The sequence below is a fragment of the Danio rerio genome, chromosome 24 (assembly GCF_049306965.1).
Source record: "Danio rerio strain Tuebingen ecotype United States chromosome 24, GRCz12tu, whole genome shotgun sequence".
Taxonomy (NCBI): Eukaryota; Metazoa; Chordata; class Actinopteri; order Cypriniformes; family Danionidae; genus Danio; species Danio rerio.
In genome coordinates, this window is record NC_133199.1 from 22662118 (window position 1) to 22687658 (window position 25541).

At 35.0% G+C, this 25541-nt stretch overlaps 1 protein-coding gene and 1 long non-coding RNA gene across 5 annotated transcripts in view; one reads left to right on the top strand and one right to left on the bottom strand.

Moving 5' to 3' along the window:
* arfgef1 (ADP-ribosylation factor guanine nucleotide-exchange factor 1 (brefeldin A-inhibited)) overlaps nucleotides 1-25541 on the bottom strand; it is a 139925-nt gene that overhangs the window by 54720 nt on the left and 59664 nt on the right. For 2 of the 4 annotated variants that reach the window (XM_068217191.1, XM_068217189.1), the window contains 6 exons: nucleotides 22759-23026; nucleotides 17433-17549; nucleotides 14717-14907; nucleotides 5110-5243; nucleotides 2374-2608; nucleotides 840-939 (listed from right to left, as the gene is read on the bottom strand). In XM_068217191.1, coding sequence (XP_068073292.1) covers nucleotides 840-939; nucleotides 2374-2608; nucleotides 5110-5243; nucleotides 14717-14907; nucleotides 17433-17549; nucleotides 22759-23026 — 1045 coding nt within the window. Of the gene's footprint in view, nucleotides 1-839; nucleotides 940-2373; nucleotides 2609-5109; nucleotides 5244-14716; nucleotides 14926-17432; nucleotides 17550-22758; nucleotides 23027-25541 lie in introns of all 4 variants that reach the window. The other 2 variants (XM_009297399.2, XM_009297395.2) reach the window with 1 other exon arrangement.
* On the top strand, nucleotides 8473-16046 carry LOC141380666 (uncharacterized). Its single transcript, XR_012399273.1, has 5 exons — nucleotides 8473-13007; nucleotides 13335-13396; nucleotides 15427-15493; nucleotides 15711-15903; nucleotides 16013-16046. It is a non-coding gene; the product is annotated as an uncharacterized lncRNA (long non-coding RNA).

The window sequence follows — 25541 nt, forward strand, 5'->3', positions numbered from 1 at the left end:
AAAAATGAAAATGTCACATGCATGATTTATTTTGCTTCATCCTGTTTCCTTATTTATCATAGATTAATATTAAGGGTATAAATTACCATACTATTTACATAATAAAACTGATGAATAAATAAATTCTCAAAATCGAAAACTTAATTCCTTATATCATTTAAAAAAAATTCAAACTGCAATATTCTTTTTTTCTGTTAAAACAAAAAAATAAACATAGTTAACTGCTTGCCAGACTAAAAAGATGGTCACACTTAACTATACGGTTTCATAAGTAGATTTTAGTTATTGTATTTACTAACATTTAATAAGCATGAACAGTAATAGTGCAACATTTATTAATCATAGTTCAACATTTACTAGTGCATATTAAAATCCAAAGCTGTGCTTGTTTACATTAGTTAACGCACATTGACTTTACATGAACTAACAATGAATGGCTTTATTTTAATTAACTAATGTTTACAATATGTATATATGCTGTAATAATAATATTGTTCATTGTTTTTTATGTTAGTAAATACATTAACTAATAATACTTTAATGCAAAGTGTTACTGCAAAGATTAAGTAAAACAATGACCAAAAATACTCCAAACACAAACAAAACACTTGATTGTTAAAAAAACGGCTCCTTTTGTTTTACAGAAAAGGCATTTCAATAGTTTTTAATACGTTTTAGCCATATTTTGTAATACAGCATGTTGATATAGTCACAAATAACATTTAATGAAACTGCATTTAATGGAAATGCAGGCTGTTGAATATATCCTGCCAAAGATTTTATTAATAAAATGGATACTACTTTGAAAATGAGAAGAGAAAAAGAAGGGCCTTCCATACCAGCACATATTCTAGTGAGGGTTTGAATGACCATCCACTTGTGGTCATATGAGCTTGTGGAAGTTTCCAGAATATACAGAAAAATCTCTTTGAAAAACACCTAAGGACAAAAAAAAGACAGAATCCCAAGTCAGTAACAAAACAATACCACTACTGCTGCAACGGTGTGGCCAAGATCTGTAACAAAATAAGACATTTAAACACATAGTTCACTCAAATATAAAACATTTAATCACTATTTACCCTTCACTTGTTCCAAACCTTTAAGAGTTTCTTTCTTCTGTTGAATACAAAAGAAGATATTTTGAATAAAGCGGAAACTATTGACTTCCACAGTAGAAAAACCATTACTATGGAAGTCAATAGTTATTCTTTTTTTCACCTTTCTTCAAAATATCTTCTTTTGTGTTCAACAAAATTAAAGTTACAGTATGTTTACATTGTTCAGGTCTTGACGCCCAATTCCGATTTGTTGACTATATCAAATTTTTTTGCCAGTCTGTTTACAGGGTTTTTTTTAAAATTGTGACACCTATACGATTCATGGCTTTTACACTTGCCATACATTTTACGTTGTTGCCCATGAATAAAGGGGGGTTCTAGCATTTTCGCCACACTAGCCATGATGGAAGAAATTGTCTTACTTTTAGCTCTGCCAATTATACAAAGTTCGCCCAACTTTAAAATGATTTTGAGGAGGAGGAAGAGGGAAAGGGCCGTCATCACAGCTCACGCCTATTGTTTATATATGGTGTCCTCCAGCATTCAGAGGAATTTGTGGGCAAGAAAGAGATCTCAGGTCTGGTGGGAGCAAATTGTGGTGGGGTTTAAAGAGAAGTGGGTCAGAAATTTTAGGACAAGCAAAACAACATTTGATATGCTGTGTCCACATACCACTTTCCCCCTCCATGTTTCCTCTGTTGTTGTTGTTGTTTACTGCGTTGGCATCTCCACAAATGCTCTTCCTTCTATACGATTAAACCGCGGAGAAGTACCACATTGTTGCAAGTTTAATGATGTACAAAACGTAACACCTCAATAAATCAGATCTGCCTGTTTACAGGATAGCTGCATTGTCACATATCTGGTTTATATCTGAGTTATTTCCACATATGAAGGAGGCCCGAAACCGATCTCTGTATATCCAAATGCATGCGTTTACACGGTCATAAAACAGATCCGATCTGTGTCACATATGAGCAAAAGAATCGGAATGTGGTCGCATTTAACTGGCAGTGTTAACGGGGCCTAAAAAACTCAAACAGGAACAAGTAAAGTCTGAGTAAATGACGACAGAATCTTCAGTTTTGGATAAACTGTCCCTTTAACTGCACAACACTGCAAACAATAAATCCTAACACACTCATCTAGAATGAGACATACACACAAACAGACATCGAGACAGAGGCAGAATAATAAGCTTTCATTTTAAAGCACGGCTCAGATAAATTCAGCCTGTCAGCCAGACGCTCTGCAGACTGATGCTATCAGAGCAAGACACGTTATGATTCAGGGGGGAACAGAGTTCAGGCACCTCGATTTGCATCTTGAGATGTGTCTTGAAGTTGGACAGGAGGGTGAGGAAGATGGACAGAGACAGCTCGAACACCTCGGGGACGGAGGAGACGCCGTTTTTAGACAGCGCTACGCACAGGTACTGCTTGATGGCGTTGATGAACATCTCGTTGGTCTTGAAGATGGGTCCAGCGTTCTGCAGAATGGACAGGAGGAGCTGCAGAGAGAGGACCTTGGACCGCAGCTCATGGGATCTGGAGAGAGATGAGTCAATCAAATCAGATGGATTTTTGCTTAGGTGATTATTCAAAACATACATTAGGTTTCTAACTCATGAGTGTTCAAACAAATATCGAAAAATCTAATGCAAGCATAAATATTACCATATAAAGCTTTTAAACAATATAAATCATTATGCTTTTATAAATGTTCACTTTCAGATTAAATCATTTCACATGGTACTATGGTTGATTAATATGTAGAGCAAAAAACAAACAAAAGAAACTCCCAGTAGTGTGCTAGATATGGAGAGGCTAAAAATATTAATTAAAAGTACAAATTAAAAAAAGAAAAATTCTTCTTGAAAATGGTAATATCTCTTTAAAAATATTTATAAAACATCTTTGAAAATGTATGTCTCAAAGCATTTGGAAAGTTTAATTCCATTATTAAGACCTACACTTTTTTTTTTTTTTTAAACCTTTTTATGCATATCTTCCAGATCAAAACGGATTCAAAATGCATTTGGGTAATTTTTTTTTTCCATGCACTGATGGCAGTTCTTATCTATAAGACTGCAAATAAGAACACAAAAGTGTTCAAACTAAATAAAAAAATACTGTTGATTCTTCAAGAAACAAAATCAGAATTACTGAGTAGTGCTGGCTTTTACGAAGAACTATTTAAATTAGTTTTTCCAAAAAACAAACAAAAAACTCAAGTTGATATTAAATAAAAAAACAAACAAAAAAACAAACAAAAAAAAAACAAACATACAACACATATATGCAACATATATTACACCCCATATAAGACAACATGAAATAACAGAGTATTTTATTCAGCTTCCAAAATTAACAAAGGGACCCCAGCAGGCACACGATGTCATAAGATATAATTAATATTAGGTTAGATTTAGGTCAGATGTCAGTTGACCAAAATTAAGTGTCTAGCCACGGTCTAAAGGCTGATTTATACTTCTGTGCCAAGCACACGCGACCTGCGCAGCCTTTGCACAATCGCACACCTCAAAAAAGAAAAAAAAAATTTAACTACATGTCGTAATGACGCATTGCACCAGCTCTGTGATTGGTCAGCTTGGTAGCTGTGCCGAGTGTGGGCGGTGCTGAAAGCCACGAGCCCAACGGAGCAAGTATTTACAAGTCTCTAGACCTGTGAAGCAGCTCCATATGTTTTGTGTTTAACTTATAATGAAAATTTTTACACGTCTGCCGGTTATTGCCACGGAATGAGCGAGTTTTTAGCTACTTGTACGTTAAGGTAGCGTTCAGAAAAAAACAAAACACGCGCAAAAAAACTCGACAGAGAGGAAACTAACATAACCTACTGCCAGCTAGCATTTTGTAAGTGTTATTGCAGAATAACACAGACAGCATGCAAAAGTATACATGCACGGCTATGTGTAAGGCAGGCGCTGTAAGCGATCGCTCAATGCACAAGTATAAACCAGTCTTAAGGACCACGTTGTTTTGATGTCCAATAATAACAATGTCAAATTATATTGATATGTGGTTGATTTTAGCTTGTGTTGTAAATTGACCACAATCCAATGTCGAGTCAACATATTAAACCAACTGATGTCAAATACTGACATTTATTCAACAGGTATGGCAACCCAAACCCAACGTCTGACAGACGTCATATTGATAACATCCACACAACATCAAGGTGTAACATAATTAGACGTTAATATTTTGTTGTCTTTAGGTTGCGTTGGAAAGTAACCAAAATCTAACATTTGTCCAACGTTGGACACTGTCGTTGGTCTGACATTAGGTTGATTCTGGTGTCAACCCGATTTTCATTTCCACTCAAAATGCAATATCCCACGACGTTGGGGAACAATGTCAATCTGACACCATGTTGACGTCCTGTACCTGCATGGACTGCTTTTGGATACTTCAATAAAACTACTTAATAATAACTACCAATAATAAACCCATGGGATTTTTTCAGTCCATGATTTTTTATTACCAAAACAACCACAAGCTCACTTCAAAAAGTGCTCTGCTCCTCAAAAGAGCACACGATTTAAAGCATCAAACATGACCCATCACCTTTTTTTACAATAACAACAGAGCTGCTACCCCCAGTGCGCAGCACTATAAATAACTGATTCTAAGCCCAGCCAGATGTAAATCAAGAGGGGTCAACAGGTCCTGGTCCATTTGACAAAGAGTGATCAATAGCACTGAAAACCAGCTTCCTGCATCACTGCCCTGAAGACACACCAGGATGAATGGCTCTCTTTCTCTTCAAATGATGGGGACGAACATCTCTCTTGGCCTCTGACAGCTCTATTCACCTGCTAAAGGACAATGCCTGATGCTGTCAATACTCTTGCTCGAAAAATATCTCTAATGTCAGATTAGCAGAAGAGCAAATAGGGAAAAAATGCATTAAACTTTAATGCAACTTGGCTAGAGATGTGACTTTTTGGCACAGCATTTGGTACAACAAATAAACAATTCCTTTTGTCTAGAGTCAGATGTTTAATTTAGAATGACAGGCTTACTTGGGATCAGGCGGTCCATCCGAAAGAGGCTTCATGGAGAGTTTGCAGAGGGAACGAAACACCAGGAAGGCATCTTTCTGGAGAATGTGAGAAAACTTTGCGCCTGGTGCTTGACCAGAGGTGGCTACCGATTCCTAAGGAAGAAATGATCATGTTGTGACAATCAAACTTAACTGCCGGAACATTCGTTATCATCTGGCGCACATAACATTCAACAACCATAAAAAAGGAGCATAAAATTGGTCTATTAAGCAGATACAGGAGCCACAAATAAAGCTGGAAAGTAAAAAAATATATATGATATGTGAAAATCTTTGTGCTTATTAGCAAAATAGTTTTTACAATCAAATTGAACACTTTTTTTTTGCAATCAATGTACTGTATGCTCACACAGACCAAATTTATAATGTATTTAAATGCTCAAGACAGGTTGCATTCAATTTAAATACACACTTACTGGCCACTTTATTAGGTACACCTTACTAGTACCGGGTTGGATTCCCTTTTGCCTTCAGAACTGCCTTAATCCTTCGTGGCATAGATTCAACAAGGTAATGGTCTATATTGACATGAAAGCATCATACAGTGATGTGAATCTCCTGTTCCACCACTTCCCAAAGGTGCTCTATTGGATTCTGAGATCTGGTGATTGTGGAGGCCAATTGAGTACAGTGAACTCATTATTACATTCAAGAAACCAGTTTGAGATGACTCGCACTTTATGACATGACATGTTATCCTGCTGGAAGTAGCCGTCAGAAGATGAATACACTGTGGTCATACAGAAATGGACATGGTCAGCAACAACACTCAGGTAGGCTGTGGTGTTGACACGCTGATCAATTGGTACTAATGGGGCCAAAGTGTGCCAAGAAAATATCCCACACACCATTAGACCAACACCAGCCTGAACAGTTGATACAGGGCAGGATGAATCCATGCTTTTATGTTGTTGATGCCAAATTCTGACCCTACCATCTTAATGTCACAGCAGAAATCGAGACTCATCAGACCAGGCATTGTTTTTCCAATCTTCTATTGTCTAATTTTGTTGGCCTGTGCAAATTGTAGCCTCAGTTTCCTGTTTTTAGCTGACAGGAGTGGCACCCGATGTGGTCTCCTGCTGCTGTAGTCCATCAGCCTTAAGGTTCGAGGTGTTGTGCATTCAGAGATGCTCTTCTGTATACTTTTGCTGTAACAAATGGTTATTTCGAGTTACTATTGCCTTTCTATCAGCTTAAACTAGTCTGACCATTCTCTACTGAGTTCTAGCATCAACAAGGCATTTGCACTTGCACCACAGAACTGCCACTCACTGGATATTTTCTCATTTTATGACCATTCTCTGTAAACCCTAGAGAAGGTTGTGCGTGATAATTCCAGTAGATCAAAAGTTTCTGAAATACTCAAACCAGCCCATCTGGCACCAACAACCATGGCACGTTCAAAGTCACTTAAATCACCTTTCGTCCCCATTCTGATGCTCAGTTTGAACTGCAGCAGATCGTCTTGACGACGTCTACATGCCTAAATGCATTGAGTTGCTGCCATGTTGATTAGAAATTTGCGTTAACGAGAAGTTGGACAGGTGTACCTAATACATTGGCCAGTAAGTGTATAATAACAACATCTGTCAATTAGAGGTTGGTTGACAAATGAGTTTGCAGATACAATACTAATGTATTCAAAGATATATATTAAATTACAAATATTAATGCTTAGTTTACATATAATTGGACTCATATTATAAAAAGTGTTTATGTTTTACTATGTCCAGGGTTAAAAGAGAGAAAAAAAATCTTATTTGTAAAAGCATTTATGATGTACTACTTTCTCAAAAAACTATAATGGGAAACTTTTATTCATAACCAAGCCTGAAATACACTTTATTACCCAAAGCTTCAATGAAAAAAAGAAAACATGCAAGAAAACAAACAAATTGAATGGATAACATGGAACTTTTAATTATAAACAAGCCTGAAGTTGCTTTTCTACTTCAAGGGGAAAAAAAACAAACAGATTGTTGGCATATTGTGAGACTTTTAATTAGAAGCAAGACTACCATGCACCAGAACTACTATTTCTAAAACTATTTTTTCTTCACTGGTCCAAGAGAGAAAAGAAAAGAGAAAAAAACAGATTTTAGGCATAATGTCTGTCTTTTAATTATAAACAAGCCTACAATACACTGTGACTCTTATTTCCAAATGCAATTTATTACTACTACAAAAAAAAGTATACAAAATTGTTTGCTATGATACAGTCAATAAAAATGACACAAGTAAATAAAAACTGCATTTTATTGTTTGTGAACAACTAAAGGGGTCATGATGTGGATTTTTAACATTATTTTAATATGGTCCTTGAGGTTCACTTATAATGCTTATAAAAGTTTTCCATGCTTAAAACAAATATGAATGCAAAAACAATAATTATTTTTATTCTCATTCCGCCCCCTTTGCTGAAAAAGATAAATAAATGTGGGGCAGATATTTTAATGCATGTCTGTTGATTGTCTAATCAAAAAAAAAAAAATCAACGCCTTCTCACTATTGTGGCAAAACACCAAGGACTCTATCATACACCCGGCACAATGCAGCGAGACGCAATTGTTGTTTGCTAGTTTCAGCTTGGTGCAAGAGTCATTTTGACGTTTGTCTTGCGTTTACATTAATTTTACATTTGAATAGCCAAAATTACAAGTTTCAGTCTTAGTTACAAGCAATTTTTTTCCAATAAAAAGTATTTTTTTAATCAACTGACAGCACTAATATATATATATATATATATATATATATATATATATATATATATATATATATATATATATATATATATATATATATATATGTTTTTTAGATTTGCCCACCTGTCAGGTTTTAGACCATATGAGGCATAGTATGTGTATTTGGATATAACTCAGTTGTTTGACCACACTTCGTTATTACTGTTCATTTATTCGATTGCTGGAAATTACAACTGAATTTAGAAATAGTGTGGAAATATAAATTTATATCATCTAATTCCAAATGAACAATAATCTACGTATAACTGAAAAGTTATATTCTCTGGTGTTTAATTATATTATTTCATTGACATGCCAGCTAGGAGGGTCATTTAACCTTTGCCTTGCTGACTACAGGCTAAGCCAAAGTGATGCAATTATCAGTTTCACAGCATGGGGTGTCTATTGTTTACTCTTTTCAATCAAATGGTCAGGAGGTTTTGTCTCCAGAACTTGATGAGATTAGACCTGAGAAGCAGTTTACCCTGCCGACCACAACCCTTAATTTGCATGCTTTGTTTAGCCAAATCCCCTCCTCCTAAGAACACAATATAGCCATGAAATCTTTGTCTTAATTCAGACTATTTGCAGACTTGTGTGAGACTTGTGAGAGACTCGTGAAAGAACTTGCAGACTGCGGACCTCTAGTAGTCTCTTGCAGACACATTAGACATCTTAAAGACGCTGTATGACTGCAGATAAACCAACACGTCTCAATAAAGCAATTCTGCTTGTTTCGAGTCTCCTGGACTGGGTTCTCTCTTCTTCTTTTCATTCATTGATTTTTTTTCAACAACTTGGTGCCGTGAGCCGGATAGAGACTGAAATTATCAAATTCTCAACAATTTGCCACAGAAGACTGAAATCTTCCTGAAATTCAACTTGAAGCTTCAAGATCAAGGAAACTTCTTCAGACGGAATCTTCAGCTCAACGGCAATTTGAAGTCACTCAGCGGACGTCACAAATTCCCAACTATTTGCTGACTGCAACCCTGATGAACATTGAAGCTACCTGAACACAAAGATCAGATCACTCCAGACTGAATCTTTTCAGCTCAACCTCGATTTGGTGAGTTTCACTCTATCAAAAGAACCATACAGACCAGTTTATACACATGGTTATTCTCTGCTCCATCAGAGAAAAGTTAACTAACAGCTGCAGGGTTTGTTTAACAAAAAGTTATTCTCTATTTCATTAGAGAAGTAACAGTTTATCCTCTGTTCAGACAGAGAAGTAAAGCCTTACGTGCTATTTTCTTCTAAAAAGTTATCCTCTCTTCAGAGAAGTTAAGCCTTATGCGCTATTTTCTTTTCTTTTATTTTGTTTAACCTCTGTTCAACCAGAGAAGTTTAAGTTTAGCTATACAAGCTAATTGATGTTATCTCTTGTTCAGGCAGGAAGTTTTAGCAACATATGCTAATATTGTTACCCTCTGTTTCGCCAGAGAAGAAATTACTACACTTTCATCTGAAAAGTTTTAGTATTTTTACTTTGTGATAATAAGCTCACAAAATGTTCAGACAGAATACAAGACTGATCACTACAACTGAAAAAAGGTAGTTTAAAAACTATTGTCAGATCAGGATTTCAAATCGCTGCTACGACAGCACATGGACTCAGTAACAGAGTCAGTCAGACTAAATTTGACAAAGAAATTTAGCATTGACCCAGATGATGTTTGGACATTAGAAGAATGCAAGAAAGTGCTTGATGCATGCATTCGCAAAAACAATGTAAAAGGCATTATCTGCTGCTACAGAGAATTCAGTTTATCTCGAGCTAAACAACAAGCTCAAGCTAAATCTGAATTAGAGAAACAGATCCAAGAGCTTCATGCTAAGATAACCTCATTAACAAAACAACTGAACCTCAAGAAATCAAAAACTGACATTGAGGAGGTTAGTCAGCCTGATAATAAACATCCTGACTTACAAATTGTCTCTGAAACAGACATTTCCATCCAGTCAGATAGCGATTTACCTATAGGCTCAGTAGAGGTTTGTGGTGCCAGAAGATCTAAGAGAACTGAGAGTTCACACAACAACACTTCTGTTGTTCAAATTCAAACAGTTTCAAGAACACTAGGACCTAGAGAAATAGACAGACTGTCTCAAAGCTTACCATCAGCACACACAAATTTTTCAGAGTTTAGCAGAGCACTAATCAGCAAAATGCGTCTTTATGACATGTCATTAACAGAAGTCACCCAGCTAATGTCTCAAATTCTCACTGAATCTGAATTCAACAGTTTTGAGCATACTGTGACCTCTAAATTACAACATGCCAGTAAGGATGATTTGAGAGAGGGTGTTTTGAAAGCTCTAAAGAACATTGTTGGCCCAAAGATCGACTGGTCAAAAGTGACTTGTTGTGTGCAAAGGAAAGATGAATCTGTGAATGAATTCACTGAGAGATTTTGCCAATCCGCCATAACTTACAGTGGATTAGCTGATAATTCGGACAGTGTGCTAAATGACAAGGGACCCCTAGTCCGCATCTGGTCAGATGGCCTTGCAACTGAATACAGACAAGCTTTGCCATTTCTTAACATCACCTGGTCTTCCACCACTCTCAGAAATAATCTGAACAGTTTAGCTTTGTGGGAAAGAGACTCTCATATCAAAGACAGAGTCAGATTTGAAGCAGCCGCCACTAAGGTCAACACAGAAAAGACATCAAATCACAAATGTCTTAGGAAAAATATCTGTTGTCATTACTGTGGTAAAAAAGGACATTGGATGAGGGAGTGTAGAAAGAATAAAAAGAACTTTAAAGAGATGAACAGGGTAAATCAACTTCTGAACAGTTTGCTAAATGCCCTCAACATACCCCTCCCCTCATCACTAAATCCATTGAGCTGTCCACAAAGATGCTAACCATTTTTTGGCTGTGAGTGCTTAATGTCCCAGTTCATTTACAATTAAGATGAAAGACTCTTTGTAAAAAGACACAAAGGAAACTTCTTCCTTTATATTAGGGAACTCTGCTTAAGTCCACTCACAGCCTTGAATGTGTTTTAACACATATTTCAACCACTACCCATTCAATGTTATGATGTCTGATAGGACTGATATTTATTGAATGATAGTTTGTGTCACACCTTTTAAAGTTTGCCCACCACACTCAGGGACAGAACAGGACACACAAACCAGTGAGGAGCCCAGGGCAGAACTGAAAGCAACAGGCTTCAGGGGCCGCACCCTGTGGTGAAGACTCCCTTTTCTTTTTTGTTTTTTTCCCCCCATCCTCACCTCACTGTTTTATAGGTGTCATAACTTTAAGATTAGGAGACAGAAAATACACAACACTATACGATCACCAACTTAACACAACCACTATACGATCACCTGAATAACTAGACACACGAACTATGATCATACAAGTCTATGCATGAATACTGCTGGTCTGCTGTTTCCTTGTTTTCTTGTGTGCAGGTAAACACAAACACTGCATCTCCTCAGAAACACTCTGAACCAGAGCATCACTACAGAGATCCATGAATGACAGGAAGTCATCAGATCAACTCTGTGCTGGAGAAGAACCACAAGAAACACACCTCACAAAACACTGAACACTATTCACAAGCCATGGACTTTCAGAAGATCTGCAGTTTAACTACATGATTTTTGTGTCATCATGTAGGATTTATGACATTACAACTGATTGTCATAAACGTGTGAACAGTTTTGAAATCTACACTTACATCTACTTAGATATTGAAATGACACAGAATAAGTTTAAATGTGCCTGTAACTTTTCAAGTTACATGACTAGAAGATGGGGCTTCTGTTATCAAACAGAAGCCATTGAATGGTTTTGGGAAAGCTTACAAATTTATATTTTTTTTGTGAGAGTTTTTAAATAACTCTCAAAGGGGGAACTGTGGAAATATAAATTTCTATCAACTAATTCCAAATGAACAATAATCTACGTATAACTGAAAAGTTATATTCTCTGGTTTTTAATTATATAATTTCATTAACATCCTAGTGTGGAAATATAAATTTCTATCAACTAATTCCAAATGAACAATAATCTACGTATAACTGAAAAGTTATATTCTCTGGTTTTTAATTATATAATTTCATTAACATCCCAGCTAGGAGGGTCATTTAACCTTTATCTTTCTGATTACAGGCTAAGCCAAAGTAATGCAAATTGTCAGTTTCACAGCATGGGGTGTCTATTGTTTTCTCTTTTCGATCAAATGGTCAGGCGGTTTCTGTCTCCAGAACATGATGAGATTAGACCTGAGAAGCAGTTTACCCTGCCGACCACAACTCTTGATCTGCATGCTTTGTTTAGCTATGCCCCCTCCTCCTAACAGGACAATATAGACAGGACATCTTTGTCTTAATTCAGACTAATTCAGACTTGTGTGAGACTTGTGAGAGACTCGTGAAAGAACTTGCAGACTGCAGACCTCTAGTAGGCTCTTGCAGACACGGACATCTTAAAGACGCTGTATGACTGCAGATTACCCAACACGTCTCAATAAAGGAATTCTGCTTGTTCCGAGTCTCCTGGACTGGGTTCTCTCTTCTTTTTCACTCATTTATTATTTTTTTTACAACAATAGTTTTGAAACAATCTTTGCGCTTAACAAACAAAATGAATTATTTATAGGCTAATGGATGTCTGTGCATACAACACGTTTCCCTATCCACGAGAGTGAAAGCGAAAGTAAACAATGAGGAGGCTCATCTCTCATTCTCGTGCTGTAGGTGCTCCGTTTAATCTTTTTCTCGCTATTGAAGCATTCAGTTTTTCCACTTACAAAGTCCGTCATGTAAATAGCAAGTGAGCTATGGCGCGACGCAACTGAATATGAAATATGAAAATAAGCTAAACCCTTTTAAACCATGTGCCACGGTGCAGAGTAGATTTTTCTGTCCTTATATTAGCAAAAGTGGATTCTGAAACTCCCTTAATGCGTTTGCGCCCATTGCTTTGCACTTTGCGCATGGAACGTCAAAATAGAGTCCTAAGTTTCTCGCTGATAAACCGACATTAATAAAGTGAGCGATTGCTCCATATTTTAAATTTCTGTGCAGAGAGGTCATGTTTTGGTCTTCCCTTGGTGTCATCCTATCACGTGATGCGATTTCACAGGTCAGAGTTCACAAAGCATGAGCGTTCTAATGTATTGACATGCAAAACGTGTGGCATGAGCTTTCGAGTTCAGTCTGTTGTATTCACATGTGTATCAATGGAAGTCATTGGGGCGGAAAGTGCAGTGTGACTATGGCTTTATACGTCAGCATCAAAATATACTGCCCTTGGTTGTGTTTATAAGATGCAAAGCAATCTGAGCTCATGCTTCATTTGTAAAACAAAATGTGTTATTTTTTTCATGTATCTTACTTTGATTATATACAGTTTCTCAGCTAACATCAAAATGACTGCCCTATTTTCTTCTTCCTCTGAAAAACCATCAAGAGACTCTGATTGGTCAGCTAACAAAGTGTGCTGTGATTCGTGAATTGGATCCACGTCACCAGGTAAAGTATCATGCCCCTTACAAGCACACGCTTCTGCGGTGTGTAAATACTGTAGGTCAGAGTAGTTGTTAGCCATATCAGTTTGAGGCTGAATCAGACAGAAAATGAAGAGGACACAGCTGAACCTCAAAACTGCTTTCTAAAATAAAGTCTTTCACATATATTTGGAATAAGCATGTGAAAGCAATATGAAACGTTCACATCTTTTGCAAGTTATTTGAGCAGTATAACACAGGGAAAGTGTCCGCATAGAGAGACACTGCATCACTGCTGAAGATTGTGGCCATTTACAGGAATTTGACAGACAAATATGAATTTGTAGCTAATTTGTTAAAGGCACCAAACAGCATTTGCTGTTGTTTACGTCCTTGCTATAACATACTGTTAACACTAGAAACTGTGCATGTAATTGATCAAATTTTGCAAATAAAAATACTCAGGGGTTGTGGCTCACAATCCACAGCTTTTTCTATTATAATTGGAGCTGCTCGTCCTTTGAGGAGTTTTTAGCCGAATCCAGCACTAAACTAAAAAAGATTCTGGAAGCTGTCCTTTGTCAAATGCTAGCTATATATATATATATATATCATGTTATTCGGATGGCCAAATAAAGAAACAGAACAAACTCTGTGGAAATAGCAGCATTTGGATGGCATTTTAGCTTTCTCTGCAATAACAACATTACAGCATCTCTGGCCACGCCCCTTAGCTGCACTAGGTATATGTGCGTGGTAAATGCATTTGACATAAAGCCTTTGTGATCTAACTAACCCGGATGTATTTTTTTGCAGTCCCCAAACATTGTTGGCAGTAGGCTTTGCTAAGCTAACTCTGTAAAAGCCAATGTCTCCCTTTGCATTGAACTTTAAGCGTCTTACATTCAGACATGTTGTTTATATCCACACAGCTACATTACACATCAACTAAAGTTTAAAATATGATATCTTAGTGGACCACCCCTTTAACACCGCTGTGCGTTCACATATTAGCAGGAAATGGAGGTTTTTTAAAGTACCGAACTTGATACTTTTGACAAGACTAACCTCAGGATAAGTATTTGACGACAGATGAATTTGTCATTATTTTATTATTTTATTTAAAAAAATATATATATATTTTATTATTATTATATTATTTTATTCAAAATTGTATTATTTTGTCGAATTTTACAGTGCGATGAAAGGAATGTTTTGTTAATAATGAGGAGGATGCTTTAAATATTGAAACTTGTAGAAGGTTTTAATGAACAATGACATTTTTTATGTCACATCAGATTTTTTATGTCATGATATATTTAAAGGCAGAAGTGTAAGCCGGTACCTGAGTGTCATTAGAAGAGACAGACAGCCTGTCGTCGGGCAGGGATGGGGTGAAGCTTGCGGAGATGGGAGTGCCAGGGATGCCGTTAGCGTGAACATTTTCGTTGTCGCTGCCCAAGCCTCCCTCCTCTTCCAGAGAGTTTGGACTGACCTCCGCAGACTCAGCCTCACCCTCATGGCTTGCCTTCATTTCTGTAACATACATGTTTCCTTAAAGGGACAGTGAACTCAAAATTAGTATTCTTTTGTTTTGTTTACTATTACTAAAATGTACTATTACCGAAAAACGACATACTACATAGTAATAAATTATAAATATATAATAATTTAGTTTAAAACACAAAAGCATCGATTTAAATTAAAATATCACAATATTAATTATATGTAAAATACACTTTTACAAAACGTAATTTTTTAAAATCCAGCCTTGGTTATAAAATGACAGCAGTGTTATTTAATATCATTAAGAAACTACTGTAGATACAATTATTTTGAATAATTATTATAGAATTATTTCTATTGTATTTTACATTTTCATTTAAGTTTTTTGTTGTAATTCTGTTTTGTAATTGATAATTTTGTAAATAATTTGTTTTAATTTAATTAGCACTTTAGAATTGTATTTTCTCTTTCCATTTTGGTTATTAAATTTTTAATTCTATTATTTTAAAATGTTTTTTTTATTATTAATCTTTAATTTTTCTTGTTTAGTACGGAGACCGAGAAGAGACTCGATGGTAGGGAAAAAATGAGTGGAAGAAAAAACTATGGGTGACAGGTAAATATATTTTTTAAAGTTTTTGCGTTCTCTCACAAAGATGTTTTGTGTTATCTTGTAAGTATGTTTTGCGAGGGAACACAAAGATGTTTTACGTTCCCTTACCAAACTTCATGTCAACTTCATCAATTCATCTGTCAACCCTCTCAATTTAACCAGGATTCTCCTGTATTTTATTAATATAAAAATGTCTGCATTCACTTTCTTTCCATTAAAGCTTTGCGTCGATCATCGGCCTTCATATGCAACCTCTGAATCAGCGAATGAATGTATTAAGCGCTGACTGACAGACGTGCTCCGTATGATAATCTGATTCCAGATCAGCACAGGCATTTAAAGAGGAGCTAAAGTGCAGGACACTTTGAGATTCGGGTGTGTGTTTTAGGCATGGAACGATAACCGTTTTCAAGGTATACTGGGTTTGGAAAAGTCAAGGTTTTAAAAACTGTCAACATTTTCTGTAACAGTTTCTTAGATATGAGTAAGATTTTTTAATTAACTTTTTGTTTTTGTTTCCAGGACAACAGTATCTCCAGAAGAAAATATCTGAAAGGTTTTTTAAAGTTTTTTTTAAGCTGTGTTTTTGAAACAAATGAAGAAGTCAATGATTCATTTAAGTTATTTAGCCTGACATGTTTACTGCTCCAAAATATTTTGAATGTTACTCAAAATAAAAATATATTGTGTTCAATGGGGATATATATATATATATATATATATATATATATATATATATATATATATATATATATATATATATATATTAATATATATATTATATATATATATATATATATATTAACCAGACATTTAAAAAGAATATATTTTAGAGCAGTAATCGCAACACCATGAAACCTATATTTTTTTATCAAAGGTTATCATACCGTCAGAATCTTATACCAGCCCATGCCTAGTGTGTTTAAACCTATTTTTATAGTCATTGGTTTAAAGAGACAAAGACACTTACTAATATGTAAGTGTGTCTGTCCTGCACTTTTAAACACAACTAATTTTCTCTTAAGTGAGCACAAACAGTTACTAAAGTAATTATACTGTATGTTCCATTATAAATCTGTGCATTCTTACAGTGACACCTCTGTTATCAAACATCAGTAAACACTTATACACTAATTCAGAGGTTGCATATGAAGGGCGATGATCGACGCAGAGCTTAAATGGAAATAAAGTGAATGCAGACATTTTTATATTAATATCCACATGCTTTCAAGATTAAAAATATTGGAGAAATATGGGAAAATATTTAATGATAGGATGATAGCGGGATAGAATGGTAAAATACAGGAGAATCCTGGCAAAAACGGGAGAGATGAAATTATGACGTGAACAGGAAGTGTTTGTGGAACAACAGTTTTGTGAAAAAATGTAAAACATCTTTGCGTTCCCTCGTAAAACATGTTTTTTTTTCTCCCACCCAGTTTTTTTACCCACCCATTTTTCCCCCACCATCACCTCCCTCCTGGGTCTCCGTAGTTTAGAATGTAAAACCAGTGCTATTTTAATATCTTTAAGATCTTGCTGTAGCTTTTATTATTGGATATTAAATTCAGCTTGTTTTTTTTTTTTATCTATGTATATTTTACTCATTTTAATTTAAGCTTTAGTTTTGGTCATTTTAGTGCATTAAAATAAATAAAGAACTTGTTTGGTAAATATAAGTGAATGAGCTAACCAAGAAAGATTAATAAAAACTGATCATTGTTAGTTAATGTTAGTTAACCCAGACAAATGCACCTTACTGTATCGTAAATTGTTCCCAGTGTTTAAAGCTTTAAGGTTTTAGTCTACCCATGATACCCCTGAAAGACACTTTTTCAAAAGCAATTAAAAACATTGTAATAGTACTAAACAGTTTTAAGGTATAAATCCAAATTAAAATGCGATTCCCCATTTTTTTAAGCTTCTCAGACACACAACTTGCCTGTAGCCACTGTGTTCACCACTTCTAGCAAAACGCTCTCCACAATCTCCTGCGCCTTCTCTTCATAGTTCTGCCTTTCATCCTCCTCGCTGGCTTCAGTGGCATGCTCTGCTGCACCTAAAAAACACAGCAGAGCATGTGTAAGACTCCGATTCTGTCAAGTTAGTCATTCATCGTGCGATAGAAAGACTATTCTTTTAGTAACATGCACTAGACAAATTATATTCATCAGTTTCCTAATGCAAGTTTAAGGCAATAAACTGCAGGTGAATAAGATAAACAGTTACCATCATACTTCCCCAGTTGATGATTTACATTAAGAAAATCAAAAATGTTTATTACATGTTTTTTATGTTTATGCAAATTAGAAGAAGTCTTTTCAAATTCCACTAATTAACTAACTGACTGACTGACTGACTGACCGACTAAGTTATCATCCTGCCCACCTAATGTATTATATTATTGAGTATACATATTTTTATTACAAGTTTTTAAATATTTAACTAACTAACTAACTAACTAACTAACTAACTAACTAACTAACTAACTAACTAACTAAATAACTAACTAACTAACCCAACCGACCAACAAACTAATCAACTAACCATTTAACCAACCAACTAACTAACTATCATCATGCCCACCTAATGTATTATATGTATTATATTATAGCCCACCTAATGTATTATATATATATATATATATATATATATATATATATATATATAGATGAGTGCGCATATTTTATTACAAGTTAACTAACTTGTAATAAAAATGTCTAACTAACTAACTAACTAACTAGCTAACTAACCAACTATCATGCTTAATGTATTATATTAATGAGTGCAAATACTTTATTACAAGTTTTTAAATGTTTATTTAACTATTTAATAAAAGCAACCAACCAATCAACCAGACAACCAAATGACCAACTAACTAACTAACTAACCAACAATTCAAGCTAACTAACAACTAACTAATCGACTAACCAACTAACTAACATTTATAAATAATTAACATTGTTTAACTAACTAACAAACTAAATTATTTAACTATTTAACCAACCAACCAACAAACTGACTAACCAACTACTCAGACAACCAAATAATCAACTAACTAACCAAGCAAACTAATCAACTAGCCAACTAGTTCATCAACATGCTTTCCCACTTACCTAACCAACCAAGTTATCATCATGCTTCCTCAATGTTTTTTTTTATTAGTTAATGCACATATTGTATTACATGTTTTAAATATTTTTAACTAACTTACTAACCAACAAATTAATTAATTAACCAACTAACTAACCAACCCACTAATTAACCAACCTACTAACTAACTAACTAACTAACTAACTAACTAACTAACTAACTAACTAAAAACAATTATCATGCTCCCCCACTTAATGTATTATGTTAATGAATGCAAATGTTTTATTACAAGTTTTTAAATGTATAACTAACTAACTAACTAACCAAAATTTTTATCTAAGAATTATCATGCTTCTTCACTTAATGTATTATACTAATGAGTGCAAACATTTTAAAATGTTTTTTTAAATATGCAAATAAGGCTTTATTTAATGAGTATGCACTGATTTGCATAGGTTTCTAACACAAAAATACCCATGATTCCGAACAAAAATTGTAGAATAAAATGTATATAATGATCTATGAACATGCGTCAGCAAAACAAACAATTTTCAGAATATAGATATAAATGATTTGAAATATTTAGTAAAAATCGCCTTGAAAATATGCAGACTCAAAATGATAGTGTGACAAAAGAAACACTTAAAAGTGCATTTTTGACGTTCTTTTTAAAATAGGCTGATATATGTAAAAAGGAAGTGCAAAGTGACAGGAAGTGCAAAATATCAAAACTATGCAATTCTGCCTGCAGTATCACCATAATAAGTGTTATCAAAAGGGAATCCACACTGCCTGTAACTGGATGATCTTCTGATGGAAAGTGCTGCTATTAAACTTACATAAGACTGAGAGACACTGACACAGTTTTCCAGTAGTGTCACATCATTAGAGGACGTCTTATCTGTTCTGATGTCAAGCTTAAATCCACAATTAACAAATAATGACTAGAAATCAGAGATGCTTGTCTGTGTCAAGCAGAGTCGCAAGAAGGAGGGAGACCAACTAATAATAGTGACACTAACTTATAAAGATTGTTCACCTAATGGGAAAAAAAAAAAAAATTTTGTTCACATTTTCTCATTAACATCTGTTTTAAACCTGTGAGACATGAAAAAATAAATTGAATTCTTCCAAAACAGAACCATCTTGGAAAGTGCAGGTAAACAACATTTAAAAGTCCATATAAATCCACAGTTTTTTTTTCCTAAATCGTATCCCATGTTAGGTTGGACTCCATGTATAATTTTGTGTACAACTTAACAACAATCAACACATATGTATAGAGAGTTGTGACATTTGTATCGATGTATTTCGAAACAGATTACTTTTTCTAGATAATCAAAGTTTTGGTTACCTGGTCTTTCAATAGAGGGAAAGAATGCAAATAATGACTTAATTTTCATTTTTAGGTGAACTATCAAATGGATAAGTCAACACAAAGGCTATATGTAAGCAATCGTGAGGTATATTAAAATGAGGCACAGATTCAGAATGTTGTTTGCATCTCACAATACACTTAATACACTTGTAAACACTTAAACACTTCACAAAACTGACCTTTTCTCAGAATTAAGATATATAATTGCTTAACTGTGAGAAAATCTCAGAATTGTCAGATATATTTTCACACTTCCGAATACATAAGTTGTAACAATGACTCTTTCCCCCAAATTGTGAGATAAAGTTTTAATAAAATTGTTTTTTTTTTACATTGTGAGACAGCTTTCATTTTTATGTCCCTGGGCCACGGAACATTAGATTATTTAAAAAAAAAAATAAGACTTCTATATTACATGAAAGCTGAAAAAAGACATTTCCATTGATGCATGGTTACTTAGGATAAGACAATATTTAGCTATGCTACGAATATTTGAAGATCTACAATATGCGGGTTCAAAACAATCTAAATATTGAGTGAATCATCTTTAAAGATGTAAAGTATTTAACAATGCACATTAGAAATAAAATAAAAAGAGTTTTGATATATTCACATTAGGAAATTCCCAAAATACAGTGCTCAGCATTTTTGAGTACACCCCATTTTGAAAACTAACATTTTTATTCTTTTCTCAGTTAATATAGGCAATGTAAAATAATATTTCAGGCACAAAATAACTTTAAAACTTTAAAAAATAACACAATTAAATTCAAGCAAAATGTTGCAAACATTTCAACAAAATTTTTCATTATTTTGCTTCTCGTGATTTTTCTTTTTTTTTTACATTTGTATTTAATATTTTTCTAGAATATATATATATATATATATATATATATATATATATATATATATATATATATATATATATATATATATATATATATATATATATATATATATATATATATATTTGGGTAAGTAGTTTTGTGACAGTTACCATTATTTTGTTAGATAAGCTCCAGATTTGACTTCAGTGCTAACTAATCTAATGTATAAGCACAAATATAATATTGTAAAGCTTCCTATTAATAATATGAATTTAAAAGAAAGATTTGTGAGGGGTGGTTATACATGCTGAGCACTGTATCTTTTTGGCCAAGAAAAGACTATACGACGATTGCCAAAATTGCCCCCCAAAAAACCCCGTGCAACATAAGGGCGTTCTCACTCTAGGTACAGTTGCCTTGAACCATGCCGAAGTACAATTGTCCCCTATCCCCCAACGGCCTGTACTTACACTGCATTTTGCCTTCTGAACCAGAACGCTTACGCCATCGATGATGTGACTGTTCAGTTTAACAGAAGAGAAGCGCTCTCGCTCAGCACAGTGGCCATTGCTTTAGTTAGTGAAAGAGTCAAATATATAATTTTAGGGTGATTTCACACCTGCCTTTTTTAGTTCTTGGTGCGGTTCTTTTGGGCAGGTGTGAATGTACCAATCACACTCGAGTGCGCACCGAAAGCGGACCAAAAAAGTTTTCAAACGAACTCTGGAGCAGTTTGTTTGTATTAAGAAAATGATCTGAACTAAAACAGACCCAAGGGCAAAAGTCCTGCGCCTTTTTGGACTAATCCAGCTGCTATATTAATAGCTATTACAAAAAAATAGAATCAAGATATGAAATCTCATTAATCTTAAGTTCTTCACTGTGTAACTTACACATTCTGATTAAAGAGCAACGAATGAATCTCATTTATTTGGATTTTCCGTTTGATTACATTAAATAACAGCTGTCACTTTAAAAATGCACACATCCAACTAATAATGAGTGTTCAATTGCTTTCCTAACTGTTTAGGCTCATTTAGGATACAATTAGTTGTGGTTGAAAAAAAACCCCACCAAGATCGACATCTTTATATATTATAATTATTAATTATGTGTATATGTCTGTTCAAACACACACCCAAAAGCCAGACTTTTGCTCTGCTTCAAATAGCGTGTACAAAATCTGTTTGGGAAACAGCGTATATTTATCACTATGAAGCCGGTCAGTTGACAGTCACGCACTGCTATATGACAGTTTTGAGGATTGCAAAGGAGGGGCACCTGTAATGAAAAGGAAAGGGAATCATGCAGTTTTTATATTTATTTCAAAGTGTAAAGTAAAATGAAAGCACAGAACAGACTCACATTCAAGAGCAAGGGGCAGCCCCTGATGGTTCAGCAGTATGGGTTGTACATACAGTAGGGAGGATCGGCTCTTTAATGTTTATTGCCATGACTACATTTTGCTTATTTTGAGCTGATTTAGACCAAAGCAATCAGTGTGGTGTGAATAGGACCCAAAAAACGCAGAAAAATGATGCAATGTATCATTTGTTGCCCTTGGTTTAGACCAAATAAACCGAATCACAAATGTAAAAGCACCCTTAGTCGTTTGGAAGGCAGTGACACGCAGTCAAATATTTTGCCGAACAGATCCACGACTTTTAATGCTCATAAATTATCATAAAATTCATTATGCTGCACGTATTAGGAGGTTTGCATCTTAAATAAATTATATGAGTCTGCATTCATTGAAAAGTAAGAATGATTAATAAATCCATATTAAAAAGTTCTTTAAAGGCCCAATTGAACCGAGCTCTGGCACAACTCTTCCAAACAGGCCAGGGCCGGCCAACCGAACTGTGTCTGGGCCCGATTTGGAGCACTGACACTTGTAAATGAACCAGGATATGTGCCTGGGCACAGTTCAGATGGCATAGTGCATAAATACCATTACTAAAAATCTTTACTTTGTGCTGCAGCGGTGGCCTGGTCAGCCTCGGTCTGCTCATTCTCCGCAGGACAGAAGTCACTTCCATTCTCTGGCTCGGGACTCTCATACGGTGGGGAACCCTGCTCCACTTTACCACCCTGATGTCCAGGTCCACCGTTGCCCTCAGCTGGCAGGGTTTTGCCAGGGGTCTCGGTGTGCCTCTGTCCAGGAGATTCAGGCTCTTGCTGACTGACAGGAGAATGCTGTCTGTGGCGCTCTCTCTCCATCTGCTTGGCTTCCTGCAGCTGAAACACACAAAAATGAGTCTTTTTTTAAAAATTAGTAGTACCTTTTTCTACATTCACGTTCCCTCCAGGGTGGCCCAAAGCCAAGCTGACGAACATCCATTTCTCTGGACGGGAGGCAAATCATTGCGTTTAGGAATATACAGACTGCTCTTGTCAGTTTTAAATGAAAGAGAAACACAAGACCAGGATCTTATAGCATCGTACTGTGCATGAAGACAACGTGTGCGTTGATGGAGACAGATGGTGGTTTGACTACATGCACCTGGAATGGCAATCTGGATTACGGACATGCTTACATTGGTGCTTTGAAGCAAATGTATGGCTCTTAAAAGTATTATCCACTCAAAACTGATCATTACCAAACACCCTTCACTCCTCATAAACCTGTTTTAGTTTCTTTTTTTTTTTTGATTGTTGAACACACAATAAGTTCTTTTAAAACACCTTAGAAACTAGTAATTATTGAGTTAGCACAGTGTCTGTTTTTCTCACTTTGTTTTTCAAGTGTTAATAGCTACATTTCCATTCACCTATTTTTATGTGCGTTTTGGAGATGCACATAAAAAAAATCAGTTGATGGAAAAGACAAGATGGGCATAATTTTTTAAATTGCGAAAAAAAAAAATGCGCATAACTGAGTAGGATAAACGTTTTATTCGATAAGAAAAGTTATATGATTTTGTTATAAGAGATCATGTGATGATAAAAAATCTGTGGGAATGGACAAACCAGCGGCTGAGCACATTACAAAACATCTAAAATGTTGTTTTGGTCATTCTAAAACGCCTTTACCATTTAAGTATTAGTGTTATTATATTAATAATGACCTCCAGAATCAAGAGTGTCTGTGCTCCGCGTCTTACACCTTCAAACACTACCCCGCGTTCACTGCATGTCAGGATTGCCTTCTGAGGCGGAAGTGATTTATTAAATGAAGAAAAGATTCACGCAGCTTCTTCTTCCAGAGCAATTTCCGTTTTTTCTTTTGATATTTGGCGCCAGTTAATCAGGAAGAGACAATTTTGTTCTCTTTGACTCGTTGGATGGAAACGCTGCTTTATTCCCACATCTTTTAAGTTAATTCACATTTTTGGATGGAAACATAGACAATGGTTACTGATGGTTTTGAACATTTTTCAAAAGATTCTATTTCAAGTTGAGCAGAAAAAAGAAATTTACAAGGTTATAGTGAGGTAAGAGCTGTCATGATATCTGCTTTTTGTTGTACAATAAATTGCACTAAAATATATTGCAATAAATCATATTATTGTCATTTTAAGACCATTTTAGACTATTATATAATGCCAGAATGACAATAAAATAACATCAAATGGCAAGTACACTCTTCAAAAAACACATATTTTATACTTAAGAATATGTCATTTAATTATAGTCATTTTAACAGTTTATTAGGAATTGGAATCATAAAGTGAAAATGTATATCTTGAACAAATAAACAATAATAAATGCTTACAAAAAAAGTACAGGATAAAAAGTAACAGAGGCTGCGATATCTGCTGCCAGATCTATTTTCAGTTGTCAGACACGCACATGAAAATATATTAGTAATTTAGAGAAAATAGATTCTATAGTGTTTTTATTTTTTAACAATACTGACACTGACACCTCCAATAGAGACAGAGAGGTTGTACAATCAGCTGAAATATTGCTAGAATTGGTTTTATGTAAGAACGATATATATTGCACTACCAAAAACAATTAGGGTCATGTCCATTTGCTGTGCAATAAGTCGGTATATTTGATTATTGTGACAGGCCTAAGTGAGGTTAAGTAAATAGTAAGCACATTTTTCTTTTAGAGTGAACAATACCTTTAAAGTCCGAATAAACGGGAAGCTGCAATCGTTTTTTTTTAATGTTTGTTTGTTTGGTTTGCATTGTGATGCAGTTTCTAGAGACTCTGAGTTTTAAATGAGCAAACAGTGTGCGTGGCTTGTTTTTCCTATCGTGGGCTGAATGGATGCAGTATAGTAGGCCTTTTATTCAGAAAAATCAGGGGGGGGGGGGGGGGGGGGGTTGGAAGAGTTATTACAACAGACTCCTCCTGTTCACCGTTTCTGTTTGTTGTCAGAACTAAACAAGTGTGGTCAGGTACGTTAGCCACGCCCATTGCCTCAAAACCATGATATCTGATCATTTAAATACAAACAGGAAGAGCATTTTCAGATTTCAATTGAAGATAAGAAGGGCAAACCATTATTTTTATCTTAATGACATGCACAGATGAATTGTTCACCTCAAAACTGGCAATGTGAGCTAACAAAATCACATGCTTAGTTTTGATTTTGTGGGGACTTTAAAGGTGTAGTTCGATAGAAAACTACACATTTTTTTTAGCTATACCACTGTTTTACTTCAGAATAGAAAAGAATATGTTGTTGATCTTGCAATATTAAACATAAATATTGTGGAAATTTTTTTCTGGCAACTTCAATTTCTAGTTCAGAAGAGCTCTTTGTTGCTGGATGTCTGGCCTTGACAGATTGAACAAT